This window comes from Purpureocillium lilacinum, assembly GCF_023168085.1.
Source record: "Purpureocillium lilacinum CBS 284.36 DNA, scaffold_2, whole genome shotgun sequence".
NCBI lineage: Eukaryota > Fungi > Ascomycota > Sordariomycetes > Hypocreales > Ophiocordycipitaceae > Purpureocillium > Purpureocillium lilacinum.
This window is the reverse complement of record NW_027072112.1, coordinates 1,108,680-1,126,799: the sequence shown is the minus strand read 5'-3', so window position 1 is coordinate 1,126,799 and position 18,120 is coordinate 1,108,680. Positions and strand designations below refer to the sequence as shown.

At 56.9% G+C, this 18,120-nt stretch overlaps 1 protein-coding gene across 1 annotated transcript in view; it reads right to left on the bottom strand.

Moving 5' to 3' along the window:
* Positions 1-220: 220 nt before the first annotated feature.
* The window catches only part of PLICBS_002161 (nonribosomal peptide synthase), a gene marked incomplete at both ends in the record, with an annotated part of 35,906 nt that continues 18,006 nt past the window's right edge, over positions 221-18,120 (bottom strand). Inside the window, one exon of the mRNA XM_065599969.1 lies at positions 221-18,120. This exon is cut by the window's right edge and continues 16,018 nt beyond it. Coding sequence (XP_065456041.1) covers positions 221-18,120 — 17,900 coding nt within the window.

Sequence of the window (18,120 nt, the reverse complement as noted above, 5' to 3'; positions counted from 1 at the left end):
TATTCAAGTAAAAGGGTAAAAGCTAAAACAAACTATGTACGAACAAAAGAAATTTGCGCATGTCCTCCGGATGAATCGGGCCCAATTACATGGGCAGCGTGAGCGGCTGAGAGCGTGCTGTCTCATCTCCGTGCATCCATGTGTGTTGTCAGGCCGTGGTGCAGAACCGGTTGCCGAAGTGGGGGGCCGTTGTTCACGCTTCCCGTGAGGCGGCTCGTCGCTACTCCCCCAGCTTCTGGTTCAAGCCAGTCCGTCGAAACGCGCCGCCGTTGCTCCGGCCCTCTCCATCGCCTATCAACCCTTGCCTAACCAAGTATCGCACGTTCCTCTCCACCACCTTTTCCAATTCCCTATCGGTCCTCGAGACCGACTGCTCCGTTGCCTGCTTCACGGGACTGAGCCCCGTCCCAAGCCTGCCGAGGAAATGCTGGACGGGCCACAACGGGTGGCTCTCGCCCACGCTTTCCATCTGCGCCAGAGCGACGCGGGTCCAGTCGTCCCAAGACAGCGAGCTGAGACCTCCAGGGTGTCTTGCACCAGCAGTGGCAGCGAGCTCCTTGTCGACAAGGCCCCAGAACGCCGAAACAGTCATGCCGCGCTGCAGGTCAACAAACGATGTCACACCGCTCGGCACAGGCGCCTCGAAGCGTAGCTGATCGATGACGGACCTCGCAACGGACGCAGCATCGTCCAGGTAGAGCCAATGATCTTCCGGCTCTGACGGGTACGCGTTGACAGCGGCGGCTGATGCCACCACGCGCCAAAGGTAGTCGTCGACGTTGGCAGCGCCTTCCACACCTGCACCCAGGATGACGCCCGGCTTGACGATGGAGACGCGGTTTTGCTGGCCGTTGGACGGCGATGTCCGACCTGCAAGATGCGCCGCTGTGTTGTTCACAAGGCTCTCGGCCAAGAACTTGGTCTGCATGTAACCTGTTCCTCCTCGGGACAGCTCAGCAGCGACTTCGGACTGGTTCTTCTGTGTATCCACCAGTTTGATACCGCCAGACACGTAAACGAGTTTGCTACGGCTGTTGCGTGCCGTGATGGTAGACAAGAGGTCGGCAGTAGACGACACGTTGGCGGCGCGCAGCGTCTCGAAGTCGGCTTGCCAATTGACGACCGCGCCGTTGTGGATGATTGCGTCAACGCTGCCGACGAGCTGCCCCCACTGGTCTGAACCGAGTCCGAGTCGAGGAGTTGACAGATCCCCAGTCCATACCTCGAGCTTCTCCTTCTCGACAGCATCGATACTCGACCACCAGCCTATCGCGGTGGCTGTCTTCTCAATACGCTCGACACCGTCTTGCTTCGACCGGGAACGTACCAACGCAATGGCGCGAGCCACGGCCGGCGACAGCAGAAGCTGCCTTAGGATTTCGGTGCCCAGGAAGCCTGTCGCGCCCGTCAGGAACACAGTGGCCCTTGTCGGGACGGAGACCATTGACTGTCGGGGCGACTGCGTGGTGCCGTCGGTGAGCGTTGCTGTAAACCTTGCGATCTCGCTCTGCAGGTCGATGTGTGCATTGCCGTCTGGCTTTGCGACGGCTGTCAGAGTTGAGTCACTCGCTGCGCGAGCTGCCTCAATGTCGATGGCCAGCTTCGAGATCGTCGTGGCTTTCCCGCTAATTTGTCCCAGACCGAGCGACACCCCAAACTCTTCCTTGACACGTTTGGCCATGGTAATCACTCGAATGGAGTCGCCGCCGAGGCGGTAGAAGTTGTCGTCGACCCCAATGACATCAGTGCTCAGATTGAGCACACGGGCCCATAGCTGCTGCAACCCACGTTCCAGGTCGCTGGATGGCGCTTTGGGCGCCACCGAGTTGCCAACGTGTGTTGAGGCATCCCCGCTGGGCTCGACGTAGTACGCCCTCAAGTCCGAACTGGATAGCTCGTTGATATGTCCCCGTAGTGTAGTGCGATCGATCTTGCCCGATGCTGTTGCTGGCAGGTGCGAAGCCAGTATGAAGTATTGAGGCACCATGTAATGGGGCAACACGAGACCAACATCAGCGGCGAGGCTGGAGAACTTGGCGCGGAGGGCGTCCGTCATCATCATCATCATGACGGGGGCTGAGGCGCTCAGACCATTGGCAACAGCCGCGAGGCTCACGATGGCGACCAGTGCAGCCTGGCTTTCTTTCTGGACGATGTCGACGACAACGTGCTCCACAAGACCGCGTGAGGATGCCGTCGTTTTGACTTGGTGTTCGATCTCGCCAAGTTCGATTCGCTGTCCGTGGAGTTTGACCTGCGTGTCCTTGCGGCCTAGGTACTGTACTGTTCCTTCTGTAGTGTATCGAGCCAAGTCACCTGTCTTGTAGAAGCGCCGTTTGGCTTGTCGCGGCTCCTGATCAAACCAGTCGGCTCTCTCAAGCTCAATGAATGCTCTCGATGTTGCTTCCTTGTTGTTCATGTATCCTCTGGCCAAGCCCGGGCCCTCAAGAAGAATCTCGCCGGTGCAGCCGATGGGGGCGAGGCGTGACGGCTCATTCACGTCCACGACCCAGAGCTTGAAGTTTGAACCGCGGCCCACAACATTGGGATAAGCCGTTGAGCTGGGGATCTCGAAGGCACTGCAATAGATGCAAGCCTCCGCGGGACCGTAGCCATTGACCAATCTGACATGGCCGCCCCAGGTTTGCAGATTGTCGCGCGTCGGCGCCTCGCCTCCGAGGACAAGTGTCTTGAGCGTGGGAACCTCGCTGGGGCTGATTGTGCTCACAACCGAGGGCGTAAGCATAGCGACATTTGCGCGACTTTGCGCAATGAATGAGGGAAGCTCGCCACCTGCAAGGCGCTGTGTGTCAGACGGAACGCACACAGTGCCGCCGAAGACGAGAGTGCTGAGGATCTCTCCCAAGCTAACGTCAAACACGTAGTTGGAGAATTGAAGTACTCGAGACTCAGCATTGAGGCCAATTTCGGCCGCGTGGCCACGAATGCTGGAGCACAGAGAGAGGTGCTCCATGATGACGCACTTGGGCTTGCCAGTCGAGCCGGAAGTAAAGATGGCGTATGCTGCGCTCCGTGGATTCACGGCGAACGCGTCTTCCGTCGTAGAGAGACTAGGTAGCTGCGAAATAAGGGCCGGTGAGAGCACGACAACCTCGGCATCTAGCTTGGCGCACGATGTTGCAGTGGATGGTGATGCAAGGATGACTTGCACGCCACCAATGTCCTTGACTAGAGCCTCTCGTCGAGCGGGTGGGTGGGCTGGATCAAGGGGCACGAACGCACCGCCTGCCTTCATGATGCCAAGCATGGCGACAATAGTCCACATGCTCTTCTCGTAGCAGATCGGCACGAAATCCTCGGGGCCGACTCCAAGTTGGCGGAGGTGCACGGCAAGTTGGCTGGAGACTTGATCCAGTTCTGCGTATGTCATGGTGCCGTCCCATGCATAGATAGCCTCCTTTTCGAGCGAGCCGATTCTCGCTTGCTGGGATACAAGGTCATGAACGCATGAGTCCCATGGCTGCATGGTGCTTGAAGGATCACTTGTCCAGCCGAGAACCTTCTCAATGTCATACTCCGAGGTCAGGGTGATCGATGAGAGCGGAACAGTGTGGGTGGACGAGGCTGCCTCAACCAGTTGCGTAGCCGCCTGTGAGAAGTGGTGGCAGATGGCCTCCATTGTCGCCATGGGCAGCGACCTCGTGTCGTAGGTTGCCAGGAGTCGAACTGAGACCGATGACTCGATGATGCACTGGAAGACCAGCGGATACACGTGGTACCGCTGCGAGTTGCTGCTCGGAGAGGACGTCAAGTCTTCAATGTCGAAGAAGTTCATCTCGTCAGAAGTGAATGCTGCTTCCGGTGTACTGCGACGGGCACCGGGCTGGATGACGAGCAGGTTCTGGAAATCGCAGGCCTCGCGCAACTCTTTGCCCATTTGGGCGATGCTTTGTAGACCGACATGTTCGAAAGGAACCATGTCGTTGGACTCTTGCTGCATTCTTTGCAGGAATTGATGGACACTGGCGTCTGCGTGCTCGTTGTCGTGGATTCGCACTCGAATTGGCAAAGTGCCAATGGTCGGACCGACGACGTTGACGATGCCCGGAACCGATGCATTGCGTCCAGTCACAGTGTTGCCGAACACGACATCATTGCTGTCAATGTATCGCGACAAGACGAGTGCCCAGGCCGAGCGGAGAATTGTAGGCAAGGTGACACCATTCGGGAGAGAGTGTTGTGCCGACCAAGAAAGCTCGTGCTTCATTGTGGCATCCGTTTTCGCACCTTCGTCGGGGGATTCCATATCGTTGTCACTTGATGCTTTCGGGAAGTGGCTAATGTTGACATTGGCAAAGCGAGATTGCCAGTATTGCTTCGACGACATGGAGCCTGACTCTGCCGATGCCGCTGTGACATACTTGACGTACTGCGAGAACGAAACCGGCTTCGTCACAGTATTGTCTTCGTTGTATAGCTTCTGGGCAATGTCCAGCATGAGGCCGATTGACCAGCCATCATATATGGAGTGATGAATGTCCCAGACTAGATGGATGGAGCCAGAGCCGTCGTGAACGAGGACGAAGCGGCACAGACGCTGCCCAAAGCCGGCAGACCACTGAAGATCAGTGCGGCTCTCGAGTGCACCTTCCAATGTCGGTTCTATACTGCGTATTTCCATCCAAGGCAAGTCCTCGTCTAATATGACCTGGATGAGCTCGTCGTCTTGCAGGATGATTCGGGTGCGCAGATTGCTGCACTCCTGGTACATGCGCTCCATGGCAAGACGGAACCGGCCCATATCAACATGTGTAGGAAGGTGCAAAGCAAACCGGGCCACATAGGAACCGGGCTGCTTCTGAGCAAGTGCGATGAGGCCTTGCTGGAGTGGCGTGCAAGGGAATGCATCAGAAATGCTGGATTCCGGCGTCTCACACTGTCGTGCGGCCTCTTGGATGACGGTGGTGCGGGCAGAAAGGCCAGACAACAGACCAAATGGCTCCAAGTCCTCATCCGCCGAGACGGGCACTTCACTCTTCGCATCAATGCAAGCTGCCATTTCCTGAAGACGAGGGTGCTGGAAGACCTCGGCTGCGGTTAAGTTGACACCCTGTTGATTGGCGACAGATACAAGCTGGATCGTCGCAATCGAGTCGCCGCCATGCCGATTGAATGTGTCTTCTCTGCCAATGATTTGCGCATCAACGCCAAGTACCTTTGCCCAGATTGCTTGGAGTGCACACTCTGTCGGGGTTGCTGGAGGAGTTTTGACGCCGTTGCTGCCTTGGCCAGCAGCGACGGAGAATGAGAGTAGCTCCTGGGTAGACACCTGTTCTACCATCTGTTGCAGCTTGCGACGATCAAGCTTCAGAGAATTGTTGAATGGCATGCGCGTGACTGGAACAAAAAGCGTCGGAACCATGTAAATGGGGAGGACCTGCTTGAGCCCCTCGGTGAGAGCGACAAAGGCGCTTCGGAGGGAGTCGGTAATGGGAGCGAAAGTAGGTTCCTGTTCCTCACCGCCCATGGCATGGGAGCTGTGAGGGGCAAAGCCAACGAACGCAGCAAGCATTTCTCTCCCATCACGTTTGAGGACATCGACGGCAGCATGCTCCACATCAGGAAGAAGGCGCTTGACGTGATGCTCCGACTCTGCCGTTTCCAGTCGCTGGCCGCGCAGCTTGACTTGTGTGTCGCGGCGCCCGAGATACTCGATCATGCCGGTCTCGAGGTTGTAGCGCCCCAGATCGCCCGTCTTGTACCACGTATAGCTGTCATGGCGCTTGTCTTTCTTTGTGGGTGCGAGCCAGGGCACGCCGTGGAAGAACGTGGCGTTTGTCCTGGATTCGTCGTTCAAGTAGCCACTCGCCAGCGAACCCGAGTGGACAACGATCTCACCGATGCAGCCAAGGGGTGCCAGGCGCTGTGGGTTGTCGATCTCGGTGATCCAGCAGATGATGCCGACGTGAGGGACACCCCTGCCGACGGTTGAGGGCATCTCCGTCTCGGAAGTAAAGACGTGCGTTCCACAGAACATGACAGTCTCGGATGGACCATAGGCGTTGACCAATCTGTCCACACGGCCAACCCATTTGGTAAGGCTCTCTCGAGTCGGGGGTTCGCCGACAAGGACGAGAGTTGACAGCGAGGAAACGTTGTCTGGCTCGAGAGTCTTGGCGAACGAGGTCGTGAACATGGCGGTGTTGACGTTGTTGACCTGGATGAAGGCGGATATGTCTGACAGCCGCTCCGAACTGGATGGCATGATGAGAGTGCTGCCAAACATGAAGGCGCCGAAAATCTCGGCGATGCTGACATCGAACACAAAGCTTGAGAATTGAAGCACTCTGCTCGAGGGATTCAGGTTGTAGCCCTCCGAGGAAGCGGATCCTTGAACACTGGTGCACGCTGCAGCATGTGGCACAACAATGCCCTTGGGCGTGCCAGTAGAGCCCGAAGTGTACAAGATGTACGCGGTACCCTGCGGAGAGACGGGTGGGAGTGTCTGGGCACTGTTGCTGGCGGAAAACATGGCAGGTTCAACTTCGATCACGGTGTCTGTCATGCCTCGACACTCCTCGGCCAGTGCGGGAGAAATGAGAAGTAGACGTGCGCCGACTTGGCTAACAATGGCTCGCCGGCGTTCGACGGGATGAGATGGCTCGAGAGGAACAAATGTGGCGCCGGCCTTCATGATGGCTAGGATAGTGACAATGGCGAGAGGTGTCTTTTCCATGCAGACAGGCACTCGCGTATCCGGCAGAATACCGAACTGCGTCCGCAAGTGCTGAGCAAGTTGGTCCGACATGCGATCGAGATCCGCATAGGAGAGTGTGCCGTGAGCAGTTGACACGACGGCCGGGCGGTTTGGTTCACTGGAGGCCCATCGCTCGACGCCGTGGTGGAGGCAGCTGTCCTCACCACCCTCGTCCACACCGAATGGCCGGTCAGGCTCCCGATTCCAGGATTGGATAATCTGAAAGTCCTCAGGGGTGAAGAGGTCGACTTCGCTGAGCGCGCGCGTTGCTGTAGAATGGTCGCCAAGTTGACGAACGACAGTCTCAAACTGTCTGCAGAGGACTTGCATCTGCGCCTGCGAAATGGAGCGGCTGTCGTAAGTGGCGGTCACGGCAACATCTCCATTGTCGCCAAGGACACACTGGAAGACAAGCGGGTAGGTGTAGTAGCTCTCGTTGTCATCCATGGTCTTGTCCACGATGTCAATTTCCCGTTGGTTCTCGGCTTCGCCATCGGAACCACCTGGCTGGGGCCCCATTCGGGGTTGGATGATCAGGAGGTTGTGGAATGCGGTAGCGTCTGAGTTGCCGATGACGCGCGAGATGTTGTGCAGGCCGATGTGCTCGTACGGCACAATCGCATTCGTCCGGTCCTGCACCGCGACCAGATAGTCGCCTACAGTGGTTGCGCGGCGGTCACCAAAGCGGACGCAGACGGGAACGGTGGCAATCGTCGGGCCCAGGATGCCCAAGATGCCAGGGATTGAGGCGTCGCGACCTGAAACTGTAGCTCCAAAGACGACGTTGTCGGTGCTGTCGTTGTCGCTATTCAGGTAACGATCCAACACAAGGGCCCATGAAGCCCGGAGCAGATTGGCTGTGGTAATGCCGGAGGACCGATGCTCCTCTGGCACCCGCAGAGAGTATGTCATGACTCCGTCGGATCGTACATCCGCAGGCGAGGCTTGCGTGGTGTCCGGGAACTTGGCCGTGTTGGCGTCACTCAATTGCGACTGCCAGAAGGATCGGATCTCCTCGTCGCCCGTCAACAGGGCGTGCTCGACGTACTTGGAGAACGAAATTGGTGCGCGAGGGGAGGCCGGAGACTGCCCATCATAGGCTCGATGAAGGACTTGGATCATGTGGCTCAATGTCCAGCCGTCGTAGATCGAGTGGTGAATCTCCCAAATGATGCACGTCTGGCAAGAAGCCTCGTCGTGGACCATCTTGTAAGTGGACAACGGACCTCCGTAGGCAGCGTGAGAGACGGGCGCAGCAAGGCACTCGGCGAGTGAATTGTCTGAGGGGGCTTGTTCCCAGCTGATGGGGTTGTTGAGGATGACCTGAATCTGGCGACCCTGGCTTGCGGACATGATGATCCTGGTGCGTAAGTTGGGACACTGCTCGACCATGACGGCCATTGCGGACGTGAACCGCTCAACATCCATTCCCTGAGGTAGCCTGATGACGAAACGGCCCATGTATGAGCCTCTCTGCTTTTCTGCCAACGCCAGCATGCCTTCTTGAAGCGAGGAGCAGGGGAATGCATCCTCAATCTCCGCGCTGCTGACCTTGCACTGCTTTGATGCTTCTGCAATGACTACAGCCTTGGCTGCCTCGAGGCCCTCAGGTGATGAGAGCAGACTAAACGCGGAGACGTGGGAAACGACGGGCTCGATCTCAACGTCGTTGTCGAATGCTGCTACGCTCGTCATTTCGGAGAGCCTTGGGTTGGCGAAAATCTCAGCGACGGTCAGGCTGATGCCTTGCTGTCGCGCCTTGGAGACGAGGTCGATGGCGCTGATGGAGTCGCCGCCAATCTTGAAGAAATTGTCCTGCCGTCCAATCTGCTCAAACTTGGCGAGACCAAGCACTTGGGCCCAGATTTCCGCCAATTGTGCCTCCAAGTTGGACAACGCCTCCGAGTGATCGTGACTGTGCAAAGTCTTTGATACGCTCACAGCTAGAAGCTGCTTGTCCGTGAGCGAATCCATTGCCTGAAGCAATTGAGACCGGCAGGGCGATCCAGTCGACGCCAGGAGAGGGATGCCGCTCGATCGTACCAAGACGAAATCGCGAGGCAGCATATGGCCTGGCAGAACAGTTTCCAAGTCGCCGACGAACTCGACAAGCTTTGAGCCCAAGCTATCGCTCAAGGTCGACATTTCCACGAAGAAAGTGGCGCTGTCTGAAGATGGTGTCTCGGTGATGGCATTGTCATCAAGTGCTAGGAACGCTGTGAGCTCGCCCGTCCTGCCCCGAGTGACGATTGCCTCTGCGACTCCTTCCGGTGCTTCTTCCATAATGCGGTGCTCGGAATTGCCGAGCTTGACCTGGCCCACCAAGATGATGGTTCCATCTGGCCTGTATTTGGCGTAATAGCCCGTTCGGAAGCACCCATGGTCTGAGGGGAGGCGCTGGGCTGTCTGATCATCGGCACTGACATCGAGAGGCGTGGGAACGAAGGCCTTTAATGTTTCGTCTGGACTGTTCAGGTACTCCTTGGCAAGTGTAGGGCTCTGGATTACGAGCTCGCCAACACATCCAATTGGTGCAAGACGTTGCTTGTTCACGGGATCGACAAGCCAACACCTTGTAAGTCCAAGAGGGCGACCGAGGGCTGTTCCGTCAATCTCCGGCCTCACTTCGTGCAGTGTAGCAAAACCCGACTCAGGCGTAGACAAGGCGTTCAGGATGCGGTGGCTGTCAGATGCCTTGGCCCAGTTCTTGAGGCTGGTCAACGATGCTGGCGATCGGATCACGAGGCCGCGAAGCTTTGGCAGATCGCTCGGTTGCAATGCCGATGCTTGGACCGAGGAGAGTATTGCCCAGTTGATATCTGCCTGATTGAGGTATTGCAGAAGGCCCTGATTGGCCAGAGCAGTAGATGTCGGAGGCATGCACAGCGTCGCTCCAGACATCAAAGTTGTCATGATCTCGGAGACAAAGATCTCCGAGTTGGTTGCTGCCAGGTTGGCAACGCGATCCTGTGACGTGAGACCCAGGCTGTCACGAAGCTGCAATTGCGCTGCACAAGTCGGCAAGTGCTCCATGACCAACCCCTTTGAAGGTTGGCCACCCTCGGAAGCAGGGTAGAGTACGTGCGACACGCTGTTGGCGTTGACCGGAGCATCAAGATTGCCTTGACCCCGGTGGAGAATCTCACCGGAGAGTTCGACAACGTTGAGTCCGAGGAGTGTAAGTTCGGCCGGGACATGGTTGCGCAGGCATAGGATGGAGCGAGCGCCAACATCCCTGAAGACCCTCTTTGCATCTGAGCTTTGCGCGTCCAAGTCGAAGAGAACAAAGGCAGCTCCAACGGAATGGATCGCGAGCATGGCAACTGGTATCCAGAAAGTGCGATCCAAGCACAGGGGCACAAAGTCTCCTTGCTGTACTAGGCCGTTGCGTTTGAGATGACCTGCCAGTGCTTGTGACAGCGAGTTGAGCTGGCCGTAGGTCAACGTCCCATCTGGAGACTGCACGGCCGGGGAGTTGGGCCGAAGGATGCCCTGGTGCTCGACGTGGCTCTGGAATGTTGGAGTGGCGACTCCATTCACGTCCAGACGGGTGGCCCCCAAGTCGCTGCTGCTCCATTGCAAGGCCTTCTGGATGTCGGTAGGCCCTGCCAGAGTGACTTCGGCAAGCGTCTGGTCCCCAGAAGAGAATTGCACAAGTTGATGTACAACGTTCTCGAGCTGCCCCGCGAGAATTGTCATTTCGGCCTCGTCAAGATACCCAGAGTCGTAAATGAGATGCAATTGGACGTCCGTGTCTGACAGATGGCCTTGGACAACGAGAGGATAGGTAAAGTAATTGTCAATGATCGAAACACCATCAACCGCGTCCTCGTCGCTGTTGACAAGCTTCATGACCTTGTTGTCCGAGTCGCTTGTCTTGTCTGCAGACACAATATGCCTGGGCTGGATGACCAACAGCGTCGAAAATTCCGTGGCCGCCTTTGCGCCGGGGCTAAGGCGTGCGATCCGCTGCAGGCCATACTGCTCGTGATTGACCATATCTGTAGCCTGCCGTTGAATGGACATCAAGTAGTCTGCCACAGGCTGGCGGCGGTCGAGACGGACGCGGATGGGGACGGTTGCGATGAGCGGCCCGGCGATCTTCTCAATCCCCGGTACAGGAGCCTGTCTTCCTGAGACGGTGGCTCCGAAGCAAATGTCGGATGCGTTGTCCGCATAGGCTGCGAGAACAAGAGCCCAAGCGGCGCGGACTATGGTTGCCCTTACTACCCCGACATTCTTGGGATGGGAGAAAGCAATGTTCCGCACGACAGTATGTGTTGTCGACTCTGGCGACCGACGGGTTTGTGGCGGGAAGGAGGCCTTGGTTGCCCTGTTGAGCTGCGACCGCCAGTACTGCGCAGCAGCGTCTTGATCCAATTGCAAAGTGTACTGGATGAAACCAGCATAGGGGACCAAAGAGGGTGTGGGAGACGCTGGATCGACTGGACCGACAGACTGACCATAGTTTCGGTGTAGCGAGTCCATCATCAGGTTCATGCTCCAGCCATCATACACGGCGTGGTGAATTTCCCACACAAAATAGTTTTCAGCCCCCTCAATGAGCGCATAACGACTCAGCGGTGAGCCGTAAGTCATGGTGGTGGCTCTCGATGAGCTGATGTATGCCTGAAGGGTCATGCCAGCCGTAGATTCCCACGCCGCACCGCTCTGAAGAACGACCTGAACGCTGCCGCCTTGGGGAAGTCGGATAATTCTCGTACGCAGGTTGCTGCAGGCTTGTACCACTTCATTCCAGGCCTGCTTAAAGGCAGCAACACTCACATCACTTCGCAGTTGATACGAAAAACGAGCGATGTATGATCCGGGCTGTTTGACCGAAAGTGCCATCAAGCCCTCTTGGAGTGCTGTGCAGGGATATGCGTCCACAGGCATGGCTGCGTGGGGGAGATTGATTTGCGCCCGAGCGACCTGGTCGATGTCGTCTTGACCAATATCCCTAGGTAGTAGAGTCCATGGCTCGGGTGCCAAGTGTTCCCATGCTGGTGCAGAGTCGTCCTCACTCCGCAAGTCGATCGCGACCTCAGCCACCTTCAGCAGCCTTGGGTCGTTGAAGACATTGCCAACGGTCACCTCGACACCGTAATCTCTTGCAATAGTGGTGAGCCGAATAGCGGCAATTGAGTCACCGCCGAGCGCGATGAAACTGTCGTCCCGCCCGATGGCCGAAGTTGGAATGTTGAGGATCTCTGCCCAAATCTTTTGGAGCAGAGTCTCCATCTTTGTTTCAGGTGCGCGCTTGACACTATCGACGAAGGAATATGCCATGGTCTTCTCGGCCGACATCTGAGCGGCGATATCGCGCAACTTGTTGCGGTCAATCTTTGTCGACGTGATGAACGGCATGTATCCACACGGAATGAAGAGGGTCGGGACCATGTATCGTGGAAGAGACACGCTGAGTTGGCCAGTCATAGAGACCAGGCGAGCACGGAGATCCTCACTGACAGGCAGAAGCATGTCTTCCGCAACTGTCGCAAGGTCGGAGTCGAGATCAACGCCGGCAGTCTTGGAGTCCTGGGAGAAACAGAAAAAGGCAACGAGCTTGGCACTGGACGATGCAGCGTTGCCGGCCTCACCTTTCAGGAGAATGACGACGACCTGCGGTGCGTCCTCGAGACTGCTTCGGACGTGATGCTCAACTTCGCCCAGCTCGACTCTCAGGCCACGAATCTTGACTTGGGTGTCTTTGCGAGCACAGAACTCGATCGTGCCGTCTGGATTATAGAAGCCAAGGTCTCCCGACTTGTAGAAGCGGTTCCAGTGAGGGTCAGTCCGCCTTGGTGCCCACGAGGGCAGTTCATCGCCGGCGATGACCGTGGCATCTGTCATCGTGGGATTGGCAAGGTACTCCCTTGTAATTGTCGGTCCTTGAATGACGATTTCGCCAACACAGCCGGCAGGAACGCGCCGATGTGGGTTCGCTGCATCCACGATCCAACAATAACCACCGACAGGCTTACCCACCGTGATTGAAGACTCCTCCAGAGACGTCCACTCCTGGAGGGTGCTGAAGACACAAGTCTCGGCTGGGCCCCAGCCGTTGATCAGTCGAACTTTCCCGAACCAGGTGTCCAGGATATCGCGCCCGACCGCCTCGCCAGCCAGAAGCACGAGATCCAAACTGGGAACCTGCTCGGGGAGGATTGTTCGCACAAAGGCAGGGGTCAAAAAGGCCCAATTGATGCCCATGTCCTTGATATACTCGGGGAGACGGTTCATCCTGTCATGTTCCGACGGAACATAGATGCAGGCTCCAGTGATGAGTGGCGCAATGATCTCTCCGATGCAGAGATCAAAGACGAAGGCGGCGAATTGCAAAATCTTGACATGAGGCGTCATCTTCAACCGCTTGGCAATGGCCCTTTGACTAGTGGCTACTGCGCCATGTGCCATCACAAAACCCTTGGGGATGCCAGTACTGCCGGAAGTGAACAGGACGTAGACTGTGTTTTGAGGCTTGACTTCGGCTGGGGGTCCAGCGCCGCTGCGCAGTGCTGGAGCGCTCGATTTCTCATCGGCAATGAGCTGCCCATCAAGTTCTGGAGTCACTTCAAGGACAGTATCAATCAGACCGTCCATAAGACTCTTGTTCCGCCGGGAGGTAAGCACCAGCTTGGCTTTTGTTTGGCGAACAACTTGCTGGTGACGTGTCGTGGGATGAGAGGGATCTAGAGGAACCCATGCGCCGCCAGCTTTGTTGATGGCGAGTATAGACACGAAGTACCAGACTGACTTTTCGAAGCAAACATGAACTAAAGTCTCTGGCCGGACATTGTGCTCGTAGTACAGCTTGTGCGCGATTCGATTTGCGGCCTGGTTGAGTTCTCGGTACGTGAGCTGTCCATCCCAGGCGTTGATGGCCGGTGCATCTGGGCGCAAATGAGCTTGCTGCTCCACCAAGTCGTGGATGCAGGCAGACTGAATGACCGGCTCATCTTCCTGGTTCCAGAGAGTGAATTGGTCGATATCTTCTGAACCAACGAGGTCTAGCTGCGACAGCAAGGTGAGGTCGCTGTTCGTCGAGCTTGGTGACTTCACGACGGTTGAGGCTTCGGCGAGCAGATTGACCGCCTGTTTGAAGTGGCCCAGAATCTGCTCGACCTGGCGACGGGATACGACGGATGAAGCGAAGGTGACCGTAATGTCGATTCGGCCACCGTCCTCAGGCAAATGGCACTGGAACACCAGTGGATAAGTGAAAAACGTCTTCTCGGCGTCGTCTTCGTCATCTTGAAGGTGCGAGCTCAGTATCGGCTCGTCAGAGTTATTTGTGGCACTCCCATCCGTGGCCAGCTTCGGTGGGTGAACGACAAGTAGCGTGCGGAATTCGCTAGCCTGCTTCGCATCTTCTCCAAGCTTCGCAATGTTTTGTAGGCCGAATTGCTCGTACATGATCAGGTCATTGCTCTGCGACTGGATCTCTTTGAGGTACGTCGCCACAGTCACAGTCGGATCAACACGAACGCGAAGAGGGACAGTCGTGACTGCAGGGCCGACGATACCCTCGATGCCTGGAACGGGGGCATTGCGCCCTGACACTGTGGTGCCGAACACGACGTCCTGCTCGCCGCCGACGCCATCACCGTCAGCATGGGCGGAGACAACAAGGGCCCAGGCGGCACGCATGAGCGACGCCTTCGTCGCGATCGTCTCTTCTCCATGGCGGACATGGCGGGATTTGAATGCGTCCACTTCGAATTGAGACTTGAGAGACGCGTCGGTGCGATCGGCCCTGGCGTTGTTGGCACGGGTGCGGTTGTGGCGGGGAAAGTTGACTGGTCGGGCTCCCTTCAGGGCATGGCGCCAATACTCTGCGCCGCGCTCGCGTACAGTCTCAGCGTGGGCCACAAAGTTGGCGTACGAAACGCTTGGCCGGGCAATTTGTGCGCTGTTGACCCCGTTGTATGCTTGCATAAATTTGCCACGGATGAGGTCAAGGGACCATCCATCATAGACGGCGTGATGAACCGTCCACACGAACAGCCGCTCCTCACTCTCAGCCGATGTTAGCACAGCGTATCTAGAGAGGGGGGTGCCATAGCGCATATGGTCGTTCTTGTCCTGCTCGAGGTAGTTTGCTAGCTGGCTGTTGAGGTCCATGCCAGCACCAGCATCCTCTATCACTCTCCATGACGCAGGCTCGTCGAGAACGACCTGGATTGCCCGACCGTTGGCTAGGGAGACAATGCGCGTGCGTAGGATTGGCGTCGCCGCAACAACGGTCTCCCATGCAGCACGGAACTGGGCCATGTCAACGTGCTTGCCAATTCGGAATGGCAGGCGCGCGACGTAGGTTCCTGGCTCCTTGTCTGTCAAAGCCATCATGCCCTCTTGCAGCGAGGTGCAGGGGAAGGCATCGACAATCTGCGCAGGATCTTGAATGGAAGGTCGGAAGATTCTGTGAGCCAAGTCCACGACTATGTCCATAGAGGTGACATTGGTCAGGAGAGAGAAGGGCTCAACGCTCGTGAACTGCACCTTGCTTCCCTCTTCCTGCGCCATGGTGCATTCATGAGCCATGTCCTTGAGCTGAGGATGCTGAAAGATTGTCGAAACGCTCAGGTCCAATCCTGCGTCCCTCGCCGCCGTGGCGAGACGGATGGCGGAAACGGAGTCACCACCGACATTGAGGAAGCGATCATTGCGACCGATAGCCTGCTCGGAGATGCCCAAAACCGAAGACCACAGCGACTGAAGTGTCACTTCCATATCAGTTTCGGGTGGCTCTTTAGCTTGAGTCCCACCCGTGATGGTGCTGATGGAGTAGTGGAGCAACTCGTCTCGTGGAAGCTCTTGTACCGAACAATTGAGGCGACGAGTGTCCGCCTTGCCCGCTGTGCTTAGCGGCAGCCTGGCGACGGGTACGAATAACGTCGGAACCATGTACTCGGGGAGCTCAAGAGCCACTTCTTTGATCAGCTTCTCGACTGTGTGGCGAAGCGATTCGTTCATTGGGGCCAGCAGAGGCTCTTGGCTTGGTCCCTCGTCGTGAGAGATAGGGTTGAAGCATATGAAGGCAATGAGTTCCGAGACGCCAGGAGCCAAGATATCCTTTAGTACAGTCACTGCAACCTGCGCTTGAGTGACCTTGTTGTTCCCTGGGCCACCTGAAATACGGGCCGCCGCAAGCGCAACCTTGATCTGGTACTCAATCTCTCCGGCCTCGAGACGTTGACCGCGGAGTTTGATCTGACTGTCGCGACGGCCCAGGTATTCCAGATCTCCGTGCGCTGTATACCGCACAATATCGCCAGTTCGGTAGGCTCGCGCATGGCAGCCCTGATGGGTGAGCCACGATGGCTGAACGAATGCCTCGTCGGTCTTGACCTGATCGTGGAGATAGCCGGTCGCGAGGCCGGGGCCCTCGATAACAAGCTCACCGGCGCAACCTACTGGTGCCAGGGTGTTGATCTCGTCCACCTTCGTCACCCATACACGGCATCCAACTGACTTGCCGATAACTCCTGTGTCCGTGGGCGACATGATCCGATGATGGACCGTGGCCACACATGCCTCAGTTGGACCATAGGCATTAAAGAGCGCTACCTTCGACAGCCACGTCTCCACGTTCTCCTTGCGGATAGCTTCACCACCCAAGACCAGAACCCTGAGTGTTGGGACATCCTTGGGGGTCAAGGTCGTGGCAAATGTTGGTGTAAACAGAGCCCAGTCCGTTTGAGACTCGGTCATGAAGCGCGCCACAAGACCATTGAGACGAATTGAGTCAGAGGGCACCGCAACACACCCGCCGGCAATCCATGTACCGAAGATTTCGAGCACGGATGCGTCAAACACAAATGCGGCGAAGTTGATGGCTCTCGTGGACGGTGTCATCAAGAATGCGCGGGCCTGAGCGGTGATCGCAGAGCAAGCCGCCCGGTGGGACATAACCACGCCCTTTGGCTTTCCGGTGCTGCCAGACGTGAACAGTGTGTAAGCCGTGGACGATGGATCAGTGGAAGGCAATGCCGCTGGGCTGCCACGCTGGAGCTTCTTGATGAAGTCGTGCGACACGACGATGAACTTCACATCCCTCTCGCTTATCTCTGAAGTTGCCGCACCAGAGAAGTCTCGCAATGTCTCCGGAGTTACAAAAACAATTGAAGTTCCTGTGTCGCTAACGATCTGGGCCCGGCGGTCGATGGGGTGACTGGGATCTAGAGGGACGTAGCCGCAGCCTGCTTTCATGATGGCAAGCATTACCACCAGTGCCAGGCCTGATTTTTCCATGCAGAATGGAATAAGACTCTCACCCGCGGAATGGCCTTCCTGAGAAACGAGGTGGTGAGCCAGTAGGCTCGACATATCGTCGAGCTCCGCGTATGTGGCGGACATGTCCCAAGCGTGTACCGCCTCCTCGTCGGGACGAGAGAGGACTTGACGACGGAACAAGTCGTGGAGGCATGCGTCAATCTGCTTGGGAGGGGCCGTGGTCTGTGCCGCCCATTTGTCTATGACGCGCTTGTCTTCGCCGCCGAAGAGGTCGAGAGACTGTCGGATAGTCATGGCCGTGTCCACTTGGCCGTCTGAGAGATTGACAAAGGCACGGCGGAAGTGATTGAGGACCATGACCATCATCTCTGGCGCGATGGTGTTGGTGTCATAGTGTGCGTCGACAATGATTCGGTCTTTGTGCATAGAACACTCCAGAGTGATGGCGTACGAACGGAAAATGTTGTCATGCCCATGTTCGTCGGCTGCCACATTCAGCACCTGCCCGAAATCGCCTCCATCGGATCCACGGAGAGATTCCTGATCACTCGACTGTACCACCAGCAACGTCTTGAATCGGCATAGATTCTGGGCGTCTGGGCAAATATCGCGAATCTTTAGAAGACCGAACTGTTGGTGTGGAACCATGTCGATGGATGACTTTTGAACGTCGGAGAGCAGCTTCTGAATGGACGTAGCACCTTGCATGCTAACACGAACTGGCACCGTCGCAAACGTTGGACCAACCATCATCTCAACCCTGGGGACGGGAACATTGCGGCCTGAGATGGTAGCGCCGAAGGCGACATCCGATGTATCAGCATGGGCGGAAAGAGTCAATGCCCAGGCCGTCCGTAGCAGGGCATTCGTTGTCACATCGACAATGGTGTGGCTTGACAACGGCAGTTCGTGTCGAAGTCTTGCCCATTGCGTGGCGGAAGGGGTCTGACGGGGGCCTTGAGGAAACGTGAATGGCTCGAACCCAGCGCTTTGATCACGCCAGAAGTCGGCGGATGCGGATTCGTCGCAGTCTTCGACCAGATATTTAATGAAGCGGTTGAATGGGGCTGAGGAGCCATGAATCTGGTGGTGCGGACCGACCTCGTATGCCGACATGACGGCATCGATCAGCAACTTGGAACTCCATCCATCATAAATGGCATGAT